Source organism: Ceratotherium simum, chromosome 6, assembly GCF_057802395.1.
Source record: "Ceratotherium simum simum isolate JZ-2026a chromosome 6, ASM5780239v1, whole genome shotgun sequence".
Taxonomy (NCBI): Eukaryota; Metazoa; Chordata; class Mammalia; order Perissodactyla; family Rhinocerotidae; genus Ceratotherium; species Ceratotherium simum.
In genome coordinates, this window is record NC_141905.1 from 48,335,574 (window position 1) to 48,348,896 (window position 13,323).

At 37.9% G+C, this 13,323-nt stretch overlaps 1 protein-coding gene across 4 annotated transcripts in view; it reads right to left on the minus strand.

The window, feature by feature from the left end:
- Positions 1-5,800: 5,800 nt before the first annotated feature.
- The window catches only part of LOC101400558 (neutral ceramidase), a 119,845-nt gene continuing 112,322 nt past the window's right edge, over positions 5,801-13,323 (minus strand). For all 4 annotated transcript variants that reach the window (XM_087432201.1, XM_087432200.1, XM_004439997.2 and 1 more), the window contains one exon: positions 5,801-12,720. In XM_087432201.1, coding sequence (XP_087288327.1) covers positions 12,531-12,720 — 190 coding nt within the window. In that variant the 3' untranslated portion in view covers positions 5,801-12,530. The remainder of the gene's footprint in view (positions 12,721-13,323) is intronic.

Consider the following 13,323-nt stretch of genomic DNA (forward strand, 5'->3'; position numbering starts at 1 on the left):
GAAGGTGGAAAATCAGTGATGGTTATTACTCGCCAGTCAGGCACATCCCATTCCACCATACCTATGATCTTGAAGAACAAGAACAAAATGATGGAAGCTGTTAAAAGATCTGCTTCATTAAGGCAATGAAACTAACAAATATTTAATAAGGGCCAATATCAGACATGGAGAAACTTCTAATGACCTGGATTGAAGACCAGACACAGAAGCGTAGCCCTCTCAGCACCACGACGATCACAGCCAAAGCAAAAAGTTTGTTTACAATGTTGAAAGGAAAGGCTCGACCCAACTATGATGTTGAATTTATTGCTAGCCCTGGGTGGTTTAAACAGTTCAAAAATCATTATTCATTACATAATGGGAAAGTGAGTGGTGAGTCTGCAAGTGCTGATGTGAAGGCAGCTGAAGAATTTTTGGAAACTCTAGATAAACTGATTGTGGAGGAAAATTATTTGCCACAGCAAATATTCAATATGGATGAAACTTCCCTATTCTGGAAACAGATGCCTGAAAGGACTTTCACCCATAAGGAGGCCAAGTTAATGCCAGGTTTCAAAGCTTTTAAGGACAGGATAACAGACTTGCTTGGGGGCAATGTTGCAGGCTACAAACTGAAACCCTTTGTGATCTGGCACAGTGAGAACTCCAGAACATGTAAGCATATCAATAAGCACACACTTCCAGTGTACTACAGGAGCAATAAGAAGTTATGGATGACCTAGCTCCTCTTCCAAGATGCCCTCCTGAAGTGCTCTGCCAATGAAATGGAGAAGTACAGTTTGGGGAATAACATATCTTTCAAGATTTTGCTTATTGTTGATAATGTTCCTGGACATCCTCCTTTTACTGGTGATCTTCATCCCAATACCAAAGCGGTGTTTCTCCCTCCAAACACCACTGCTTTTATCCAACCAATGGATCTAAGAGTTATAACAGTTTTGAGGGCCTACGACTGGAGAAGGACCTTTGCCCAGGCTATTGCTGCAACTGAGGAAGACACTGATACAATTCTGGAAGGATTACAACATCTATGCATCAAAAACCTTGCTTGAGCTTTGGGTGATGTCACCAAGGAGCATATGAACGGCATCTAGAAGAAGACACTCAAGAGGTTCATCCATGACTTCAAAAGATTTGCTCAGAATGAGGAGGTTGCAAAAATCAACAAGGCTGTAGTTGAGATGGCAAACAACCTTAACCTGGGTGTGGATGAGGATGATATTGAGGAGGTCCCAGCGGTGGTTCCTGAGGAATTGACAAATAAGTTGTTGGTATTGGAACAAGAACGCATAGCTGAAGAAGAGGCAAGAGAAAAGGAAACTGCGGGATAAGAAAAAGAAGAACCTCCAAGAAAATTCACAGTGAAGAGTTTAGCAGAAGCATTTGCAGACCTCAACAAGCTCCTTAAAAAGTTTGAAAACATGAACCCCAACACTGAAAGATTTTCATTAATAGAGAGGAACGTTCACGGTGCATTATCTGCTTACAAGCAAACCTATGATGAAAAAAAGAAACAAACCAAGCAAACTACCATGGACATATTTCAGAAAAGAGTGACACCTCCTCAAGAAGAGCCTCAGGCAGGTCCTTCGGGAGGTATTCCAGAAGAAGGCATTGTTATCATAGGAGATGACAGCTCCGTGCTTGTTATTGCCCCTGAAGACCTTCCAGTGGGACAAGATGTGGAAGTAGAAGACAGTGATATTGATGATTCTGACCCTGTGTAGGCCTAGGCTAATGTGTGTGTTTGTCTTAGTTTTTAACAAAAAAGTTTAAAAAGTAAAAAAAATTAAAAATTTTAAAATTAGGAAAAAGCCTATAGAATAAGGATATAGAGAATGAAAATAGTTTTGTACAGCTGTACAATGTGTTTGTGTTTTAAGCTGTTATTATAAAAAAGTCAAAAAGTTAAAAAAAATAAAAATTTTATAAAGTAAAAAAGTTACAGTAAGCTCAGGTTAATTTATTATTGAAGAAAAAATATTTTTTTATAAATTTAGTGCAGCCTAAGCATACAGTGTTTATAGCATCTACAGTAGTGACAGTGATGTCCTAGGCCTTCACACTCACTCACCACCCACTCACTGGCTCACCCAGAGTAGCTTCCAGTCCTGCAAGCTCCACTCATGGTAAGTGTCCTATACGGGTGTACCATTTTGTACTGTATTTTTACTGTGCCTTTTCTATGTTTAGATATATAAACACCATTGTGTTACAATTGCCTACAGCATTCAGTACAGTAACATGCTGTATAGGTTTGTAGCCTAGGAACAATAGGCTAGACCATATAGCCTAGGTGTGTAGTGGAATATACCATCTAGGTTTATGTAAGTACACTCTATGATGTTCACACAATGACAAAATTGCCTAATGACACATTACTCTGAACATATGCGCGTTGTTACACGATGCATGACTGTATAGCAAATCATCACATTGGACACTTACAATACATATTACTATCATATTACAAATATATTACAATTTTATACAATATATACAAATATATATTATAATTTTATTGTCAATTATACCTCAATAAAGCTGAAAAAAAGAAAATTACTATTTTTTAATCCCTAAAGAAATAATGGGTCTAATTAATGATCATCTATGGCTGCGAAAACCAAAGATCAAAGGTTGACAGGGACTTTTATAATGGATGGATCAAGCTGATAACTCCTGAATGTCATGTTAATCCTAAAGGAAGAGGGAAAACCAGACATCGTGTATCTCCTGTTTTATGAAATAGAAAATAAATAGCCCTACCAACAAAGTATTCTTGCCAAAAAAAAAAAAAAATTAACCTGAATCATATCAAGCTTTCGGATCTATCTAATGTTTACAGAAAACAGCAAGGATAGAAGAAGTTAAAACACACCACGAGGAAGCAAAAGGTCAGAACGTGGGAAAATCTATTAGCCAAACAACATGTTTTCTTTAACAAATATCATGAAAAGGGGGTAGTGTGAGGAGAAATGTTACATATTAAGAGCGACATAAGAGATAAATAAACCAAATGCTATGTACGAAACTTGTTTGGACCCTGATTAAACAAACCCACTGTAAAAAGGCATTTTTTAGACAATCAGGAAAACTTGACCAGGGACTAAGTATTAGGTGAAATTAAGGGGTTATTATCAATTTCATTAGATCTGAGAGTTACCTTGTGGTTAAGTAAAAGATGAAAATCTTTATCCATTAGAGAAATATACTAAAGTATTTATAAGGGAAATAGTCCAGCTCGACCCCACCCCTACCCCATAAAATGTGATGAAACAAGATCGAACAAGATGAAACAAGATTGGCAAACTGTTGAGACGCTACTTTGTTAATCAAAATAAAATAAAATGCCCTCCAAAAATGGGAAAATTTCTCTTCAATAGAGTCTTTAAAGCATTCTCTTATTCATAAAATCATCTCGAAATAAAAAACACTGATTTATTTAACGATAAATGAATCACCCATAGAGAGAAAAACTCACTGTTACTGTTTTTGCAATACCTTTCTACAATATGAACACGACCATCTTTTACTTTAATTTAAAACTGGCACCACCAATTTCTTAAAGTATATCATGATTCCTTTCTGGCTTTGCCTCCATGTAAACAGAAAGATAGACTCTACACTGACATGTCCCTTATTTGCTGCAGAGCTTATAATACTTGCATAATAAATTGGAGAGGAAAAAAACCAACTCAGTTCAATAGGAACTGAGAATAAACATGCATAATTATATTTGTCCTGATTCTGTCACCTTATAAATATACATAATAGATATTCATAGTCTAAAAGATCACAACCCATAAAAGATCAATTTCCAAAATTATAGAATGTTTATTCTCCACAAAATTTTAGTTAGAGCTGCATCATAGCTGATTCATTTTGCTTTTTATGATATGTAAATTAGTTTCAGAATTTACTATAGTCTTTGATGGTGATAGACGACACTCATAGTCAACCAATGATAAATGAGATCAGTTACCATAAAATGACCATATTATCCAGGAGAGTAAAGAACAGACATAATTACTAGGTCGTCTACAACTGGAAGGCACCCAAGAATCTCTTTTGGCAGGTGCCTAAGGGAGTGGAAATTAATCCATTGGCCAGTGTATTCATTTCCTAGGACTGCCATAACAAAATACTACACACTAGATGGCTTACACAACAGTAATTTATTGTCTCACAATTATGGATGCTAGAAGTCCAAGCTCAAAACATTGGCAGGGTTGGTTTGCTTTCAAGGCTGTGAAAGAGAATCTGTTCCACGCCTCTCTCCATGAGTCTAGTGGTTTACTGGCAATCTTTGGCATTCCTTGGCTTGTAGATACAGCACTCAGGTCTCTGCCTTCATGTTCACATTGTGTTCTTGTGTGCATCTCTTTACATGGCATTCTTTTTATAAAGATACCAGTCATATTGGAGTAGGGGCCTAAGCTACTTCAGTATGACTTCATCTCAACTAATTAAATTTGCAATGACCCTATTTCCAAATAAGGCTAGATTCTGAGGCACTGAGGATTAGGACTTCAACATATATTTTGGGAGGGGACACAATTCAACCCATAACAGCCAGAGAGTCAAAAAATAGAAAAAGGTCACCACACCATTTTCTCCAGGTCAGCTGGTAAAGATCTGCTTTCTGATTTTATATAAATATGTTGATATTTGTCCTAGCCACAGCAGAAGAAAGTGTGTAAGTTATAGCCTTCATGAGGGCTACCATCGGTATAGTAGTTAGAATATAAATTTCAGCTGTTCTAACAATGAACCATAATAGTGAAAGATGGGATGGAAGCTTATTTTCCCTTCACTTAATCATCTGAGAATAAGTAGTTGAGGGATGATTTGACTATCAGGGACTATCAGAGACTCAGACATCTTTTACATGATTGCCATCTTTAACGTGAAGCTTCTATCTCTGGGCTCAACATGGCTGCTCCAGCTCTTGCCATCATGTCCATTTCACAGCTATCAGGAAGGAAATTGGAGCAAGGGAGGGTATGACCATTCCTTTTGTGAGCACAAGTGGGGAAATAGAACATATCACTTCTCTCACCCCATTGAACAGAATTTAGTTGAAGGGCTGTACCCAGATGCAGTCCTGGGCTATATCCAGGCTGAGAAATGTAGCCCTATCTTTGTGACCAATTAGAACTATGACTATGGAAGAACAGGTGAACAGATATGCAAAGGCCACTAACTGTCTCTGCCGCACCTGATCAACCCAGTAATACTCCTAAACCTTGTATACAATACCCTCTACCATTCTTATGAAATTGCTCACTTTCTGGTTTCAAAGGCTTATTCAATCCTTAACCCTTTCAGCTTCTCTGCAAGATTTGGTAAAATTGACCTTGAAATTCTTTCTTCCTACTCTCCTAATTCTCCTAATTGTTTCTTTTCTTAGTAATAGTATTTCTGGTCCTCCCTCACCTCCCCCTTCCTAAAAGTAGATATTCTCTAAAGGCCTGCTGTCTCAGGCTGTTTTCACCTCCCTATGTGCCCCACTTCTTGCAAAGTCATCAACTTCCTTGATTTCCACTATTGCTTTGAAATTAATGCTTCCCATATCTCTATGCAGTTGTACTTCAGTATTCATGGAGGATTGGTTCCAGGACCACCCCCTCACCCCAGCCCCCACACTACCACCCCCACAGATAACAAAATCCACAGATGTTCAAGTCCCTTATTTGAAATTGTATTTGCATATAACCTATGCACATCCTCCCATATACTTTAAATCATCTCTAGATTGCTTAAAATACATAATACAATGTAAATAGTTGTTATACTGCATTGTTTAGGGAATAATGACAAGAAAAAAGTCTGTACATGTTCATCACAAACACAACCATCATAGGCCTTTCCATCCATGGTTGGTTGAACCCACGGATGTACGACGTGGATATGGAGGGCCAACTGTATTTTGCCCTACATTCTCTCTGATGGCCCTGTTCCATATTTCCCACTGTGTGCTGGACTTTGCTACCTGGACCTCTTGTGAAATCCCAGACTTTCAAAACTATATTTACCATCATCCCTCTGAAATCTTTTTCCTTTTACTCTGGCTCTTGTTTATACTGTTATTATCGCCCAATCAATGTTTTGGGGTTTTTATTTTTTAAAACTCTGTCTTTCTCCCCCTCTCCATCCAGTCAATCAGTAAGTCATGTCCATTTCAACTGTAGAGTTTTATACCCTTCCACTTTCTGACCCTTTCCTAAAGCTGGTTCTCGTACTGACCTCCACCATCTCTCAGTCTAGACTACTCTGATAGTCTCAGTCATCCCTCCATTTCATTTCTTCCTAATATTAGAGATGGCAGAAGCACAACTTGGAAAAAGATCAGGTAAAGTATAATGTCTTTGGGGCAAATCATGGATTCAGTTCACAATGGAGGAATTTTTTTATTTCCTACTCTTTTCCAGATACTTATATGCATTATCTTTTACAGTATGCAGTGACAGCTAAGTTAATTAACAACAAAGTTAATGAAACATATACCATATGCCAGGCACTGTGCCAACAACTTTAACTTATTTTAATCTCACAAACTAAAAAGGCAAGCTCTTTTATTGTTCTCATTTTATACATTAAGAAATTCAGATGTGTTAAGAAACTGTGGGTTTAAGAAATTAAGTAATTTACTCAGGGTCTGACACTGGATAAATGACAGAACTAGGATTTGAACCAGTTAGTTTCCAGAATATCCTTTCTTAATCATTAACTTATGCAACCCCATAGCAATCAAAGAAGGTCATTATTGCTATCACCTTTTCATGAACCAAGACATTAAGTAACCCTCCCAAGGTCACAGCCATAATTCAATCCAAGTTGACCAGACTCCAAAGCCTAGGTTCTTTCTTTCACTTTATATAACTTTCCATTTATGTCCTGTAATTATAAGCTACCCTTCAGTCCCGATGAAATATTTTGCATTTGTGGAGTTGAGCTTAAGAGGAACTGATACAAGAGTGGCAGTGGGTGGGCATAACAGCATCCACAGATTTGGAAAGACATCCAAAGTATACTCTCCTCATCAGGATGGCACCAACTTTATAAAATCATGCATGCTAGTTTATTGAAATTCCACTTAAGGATGACTTTCTCTGTATTACCATCTGGGTTCATAGGCCATTCAGGGGATGTGGTGGGTCCCTGTTTGATGTTTTTCCAAGTTTGCAATTGCTGGGATTTTAAGTTCTTCTGTTCACTTAGCTTGCCCTAGCCTTAAGTAAAAGGTGAATCTGTTATATTGAATAGGAAAGCTACAATAAAACAGAGAATGTGGTCAAGTTAATCCTTCCCGACACCTGGGTCCAGGCAGTGGGGTAGTAGATCTCCTGTTCTCCTCTGGCTAGTGTTGAGCCAATATGCTAGGCTTCTAGTTTGCTCATTATCCTAAAACACAACCAGAAAAAAATCAACAGAGGCTGGGTCTCTGATAACTTGGAATTATGCACGCCAAGGTACTTCAAGGTTTATGTGGATGGGTCAGTTTTTTCATATTTATAAGTACTTATAAGACATAGGCTGGAACTCTGGACTCCATCTAAAAGGAGAGAGCGGTCTTTATTGGCTGTACTTGCCAACTTAGTAGATATAAAAAAAAAAAAAAGGAAATCAAGATTTGGCAACACGAGATGGACAGAAGCAAAAGAAGTTTCTAATAAACTCAATTCCAAGAGACAGGGTTACAACCCACAAAGACAGAAGGGTGATACCTAATGTCACTGGAGACTGGGAACCAAAATCAGTTTCCTTGGTTATAAAAGATGTGTTTTATTAGTATAGCAAAGAGAAAATCCATTCAAGCACATTTATAACTGAAGAGTCTCAAGGGGGAAAAATACTAATACAAATATAAAACCAAATTGCTATTCATGAAGGCAAAATTCAGTGCTACATCTCTGACCACTCTTCCCTTGCACTCTAACTACAGCAGCCTTGATAAACTACTCAGCATTCCCTCTACCTGGAATAGTCTACCCGTCCTGAACACATGTATGTCAACACACACACACACACCATTACCTTTCTCCTAGCTAATATCCTTTAGGTGTTAGCTTAGATGTTATTTCTTCCAGGAAACCTACTGCAATATCCCTAAGACCATATAAGGTGCCATCTCCAACACCCTAAAATAGTGTAGCAGTATGAGTCACTTGTGAAACAAGAATTGCCTGTTTACTTATCTGCTTCTTCCATTAAACTCTAAGTTCCTTGATTACAAGAACTCACTGTGCCTTCATCATTATTGTATCCTTAGGAGTTAGCATAATGCATGCCACAAAGTATATAGGTGCTCAATATAAATTTTCTGAATGAATGCATACATTTTGCAATATAGAAAGCAAGTCCTGTCATCATCAGGCTTCTAAGATGTATTCTTTTCTAAAATACATTTCCTGGGATAAAACCAGTTCCAATTATTTCAAAGAGCCATCAAGTTGGACATGCACATATTATTGCTTGCATATTGTGGTAACCATTAGGACTGGTTGCAAATATACTGCTTCTGTCCTTCACCCAGTGAAATGTGAGAAGGGATTGTGTCACTTCCAGGTGGAAGCTTTAAGAGCTGGTGCATGATTCCCCATGTCTACTTCCCCCAGTGATGGAAGCATATGTCTCCTTCCCCTGATTATAGAAGCATATTTTAAATAGGAGCCTCTGTCAGGCTGAGTCCCTGAATGAGAAGATACAGAACCCATCCTCCAGCTGACCCCAATGGGCATGTGGTGAGATCAAGAAGTAAATTTCTAATGTCGCAGCATAACAAACTCATTTTAGCTGACACACTTATAGAACAACTACTTCCACCATCTCTTCTTTCTTTCTGTCAGAACTTGCCTCCTTCTCTAGAGGTAGAAAATGCCAAATGTTCTCTTTTTCAGCCTTGAGGCTTCCTTGAGGCTATGTGACAATTCTGGACAAAGAAATGTAAGGGAAATTCTATTTGTGTTTCTACTAAGTATTTTCCACCTTCCAAAAAAGAGATTCTGAGGATAATCCTCGTCTTCCTTTTTGCTGCTGAGTGCAACTGTATGAAGACATGAGGTAGCCGTCTTTTGACTGAGAGGACAAGCCTAAGAATTAAAGTTAATATGTAAAGAAAAAAGCCAGTGACATCAAGCGGCTGCACCAAACCCGAATTTGTCACGTCAAGACTTACTGCTATGTGAGATTGTAAATGTCATCAGTGTTTGTACCCCTGTTGATCGGGAATATTTTGTTACTTACAGCTGAATGCATTCTAACTAATTGTGTGGGGAACATGCAAATTTCCCTCTCTGGCATCATATACAGCATGAAATTCCAAAAGCCAGTATAAACCAGCAGGTCAGATTGGGATACTCAGGGACCAAAAAAATTATTTGAAGAAACTAAAGACATGACAAGATCATCTAATGATAAAATCTTTTGGCTCAAGTTGAAGTCCATGTGCTAACATTAGAAAAGAATAGTTTGCTTGCTTACATTGGAGGAGAAGCATAAAAGGGTAAATTGGAAAGGAAAATTCACAAATATATTCATTCTTGGCCTCTTTGTTCAGAATTAGCTCATAAAACAACTTTATAATTAACTACCTGCCTAGGAAACTCTCAGTTGCCCTAGTAGTAAAAAATGTCAACCATATGTATTTTCCCAACAGTCAAGCTTTGGAGGGCAGGAAGGAACTGAAGTGGTTCCCTTATGCTTGGGTAGTTACTTACAGACATCATTTATATCACTTTTCAACCTGATTTACATGGAATACACCACCATTTGTTCCATCTCTTTAAAAGAAAAAAAGGTGTTCATTTGTCTACATCACTTCTCATTAGAAAATACTTCCCTAAGTGTAATTATTAATTTACTCAAACATTCTATTGAACATTGACAATTTACATAATACTCATTGAAAAATAGAGAGGGATAATTCAGTACTTCTTAAAGAAGTCACAGCATCCTTAAAACAAGAGTAGACAGAGTACAATAAATAAAACACAGACATTTTGATGTGAGAAACAAAATCTTCTCCAAAAGTGTTCTGCCACCAATCCAACCCCCTTCTGTCCACATTCTCCTCCTATTTCAGGAGTGTTCTCCACATGGTTTGGCTCCAATGAGCCACTCCCAGCAGAAGCCAGAGACACAGTTTTGATCTATGTTTTTATACTAACAGATCAGATCAACCTCTTCATGGTAGTCTTTTATGCTCATGTGAATAACTATGGGATCTATAATACAGGGATCTGGTCTTATTTTTACATACAAACTGCAGAAATAGAACTGCAGGAGTTGGAAGAGATGGCAGCTGGCAAGAAAATGGGTTTCTGTGGTTATTTGGGTCCAAGAGTACTGGTGTACAGAGGGATGGGTGCAGAAAGATCATCAACAGGCAATACAATGGCTGCCTTGGTACAGTTGCAAGTAAACAACAGAGATTCACAGGCCGACTGAGGAAAACTTCAATGGCAATCATGGAGGTGGTAGAAAATCATTCAAAAACTCTTCTGGTTTATATGAAAAACACTTTTTAAAATCATATCATCAGTTCTAATATAATTTATCTATCTGGGGTCAACTACTTTCAGAATCACCTGCTCTTTTAGGCCTCTGAACTTTTACACTAAATACTGCGATGTCATTGTTACCCTTTGAAATCCTGATTAGCTAATTCTCCAGTAGTTAACTTCCACGGAAACAGCCTCTAGAGTACCAATTCATCAAAAAGCGTTCCAGGTTCATTCTAATGCAGTACAGCATGTTTAGTCGTACATAAATGGATATTAGATTACCATTATTAGTAGCATTACTATGTTCAACCTCTAAAGTCTGTTTTTGAAATAAACGTGATTTTTCCCTAAAATGCCAAAGCTTTTACACACATACAAATAGCATCACTTGGTTTTCGGAAATTTTATTTTGCAGCCTGGGAGCTCCTAACTTGGATAATTTTAAATGCAATTAGTACTTTCAGGCAATTGATATCAGGTTGTCGTACCTCATTCTTTGGGACATTAGACTGGAAATTTCATAATGCCCCAAAATAACTTTCGAAACTTTTTCCAAATTTTCTGGAGCTTCTTTTCTCCAAATTAGAGTATCCAACACAGATGATATATAAGATGTGACTTGAAGATTACTGATTTTTAAATGCCTCCCCAGAATTTATATTGAATTGAATATTTTCTCCTTCAAAATAGTCACCTTTTGACACTTATACATTCATCCTAAATATGATCTCACTAATTGTCAAGGCCAGGCACTAGCACGATGCTGGGTATGAGAGTAAGTCTTCACAAATATTCTATAATTGATGGGCCCACGAGTGAGTGATAAAAGAACACATCAGTGAATTTAGAGCCTCCCCCTTGGAGGACTCAATTCCAAGCCAATAACACTTTCATTTTAATATCTACACTAATGGCAAAGCTTTGTGGTTTGGAGGTAAATTTGATTAGTGAAAACAGTCAAAAAATCACTTAAAAAATCCTAGGAATGAGACACAATTCAGTGGGATAAGGACACTTAGGGAAACACAAGGCATGATCAAAATATTACAAGTTTGACTTTCTCATAATTGGGCTCTGAAAGCAATTCTAGAAATGGTTTGAGTATCAACAAAACTCTGGATTAGGCATGTCAATTCCAGGGTGATGGCTTTGAAAGGTTATGCTCAGTACAGAAAAACTGGCATGCTAATTTTCTCTACTTGAGCTTATACATCTGTTGTCAATTTTTTTTTTTTTTTTTTTTTTTTGGTGAGGAGGTCAGCCCTGTGCTAACATCTGCCAATCCTCCTCTTTTTTTTTTTTTTTTTCTGAGGAAGATGGCCCTGGGCTAACATCTGTGCCCATCTTCCTCCACTTTATATGGGATGCCGCCACAGCATGGCTTGCCAAGCAGTGCGTTGGTGCGCGCCCGGGATCCGAACCAGCGAACCCTGGGCCGCCGCAGCGGAGCGCGCGCACTTAACCGCTTGCGCCACCAGGCCGGCCCCTCTGTTGTCAATTTTTATATAACATTTTTCAAATGTGACTGGGGGAAGGTCCTGTAGCCTTATGCTAATCTTAAATCCATAAAACTTCATTTTTCTCATCTGCAAGTGAAGGATCAAACTAGATGATCTCTTTAAACTTTTCCAGTGTTAACATTCAATAATTCTATAAGTCAATAGTTTAAACATTGTTGACACATCTTCAACCACTCTTACTAACATTCCAGACGTTTCATATTGAGGGTAACTATCCCTTTAAACAGCTACAAGGCCCCAGGGGAAATCATGCTTTAGGCTGTAGACCATGAGATAAAAAGCTGCTAGAGGAAGATAAATGGGACACACACATCTCTCTCACACACACACACACACACACACACACACACACACACACACACTCCTCTATTCCATTAGCAGCAAACTATCTGTCCCCATACAGGGACAATTATAGAAGTCATCATAATAGTTTACATTCACGTGAAATCAGTTACACAAATTATACAGAGTACAGCTGCTCTTTAAATGATCTGTCAACTTTTCACTAAGTAGTTACAACTTCAAAAGTAGAGGAAGTGCTTTCAAATGAAAGTATGACAGCGGGCTTGAGAAAGTCCTGCTTCCGATAGTGTCCAAAGTATCTTATTCTGTAGATTCCAGGCTGGGCAGTATCTGGAATATACCATTGTATCGTTGCATCGCTTTGACCCAGTGATCCTTTGTGCCAGTAGAAACTGTTAGTAGGAAACAAACAAACCCAATTTTATTCTTAAAAATGTGTGATTAGAAAAATGTATGATTATTCGTTAAATGAATACCCAGGGAATACCTACCATAAGCAAGGCACTATTCTAGATATTGAGAGTACAGCAATGAACAAAACAGAGATAAATACTTACTTTTTAGGGGAGGACCTTTAAGGAACAGCCGTTTGTAGAAATATCTTTACTTGTTCTACCTTTCTACCTACCTAAGGAAGGTAGTTCCCGGGAAGCCTTACCCGATCTTCAGAACACAGGATGACTCCTGCTTTAGAACTGCTGTAGCATCCTTTTATTCCTTATCATCCTCTGCTTCAACTGACACTTCTTTTTGCATCAGATTCATTTGTTAAAAATATACATTTAATGAGCGTATGTGCCAGACTATTCTACAGGTAATGAGGATACAGTAGTGAGAAAGACAGACATGGTCCAAAGTTTCATGGAGATTATGTTCTACTAGGGCAAGGGTGGGAAGAAAGGTAATAAACAAGTAAAGCAACACATAATTTTAATAAGTGAAATGAAGAAAGTAAGATGGAGGTATCTCTAAGGAGATGTCATTTAAACTGAACC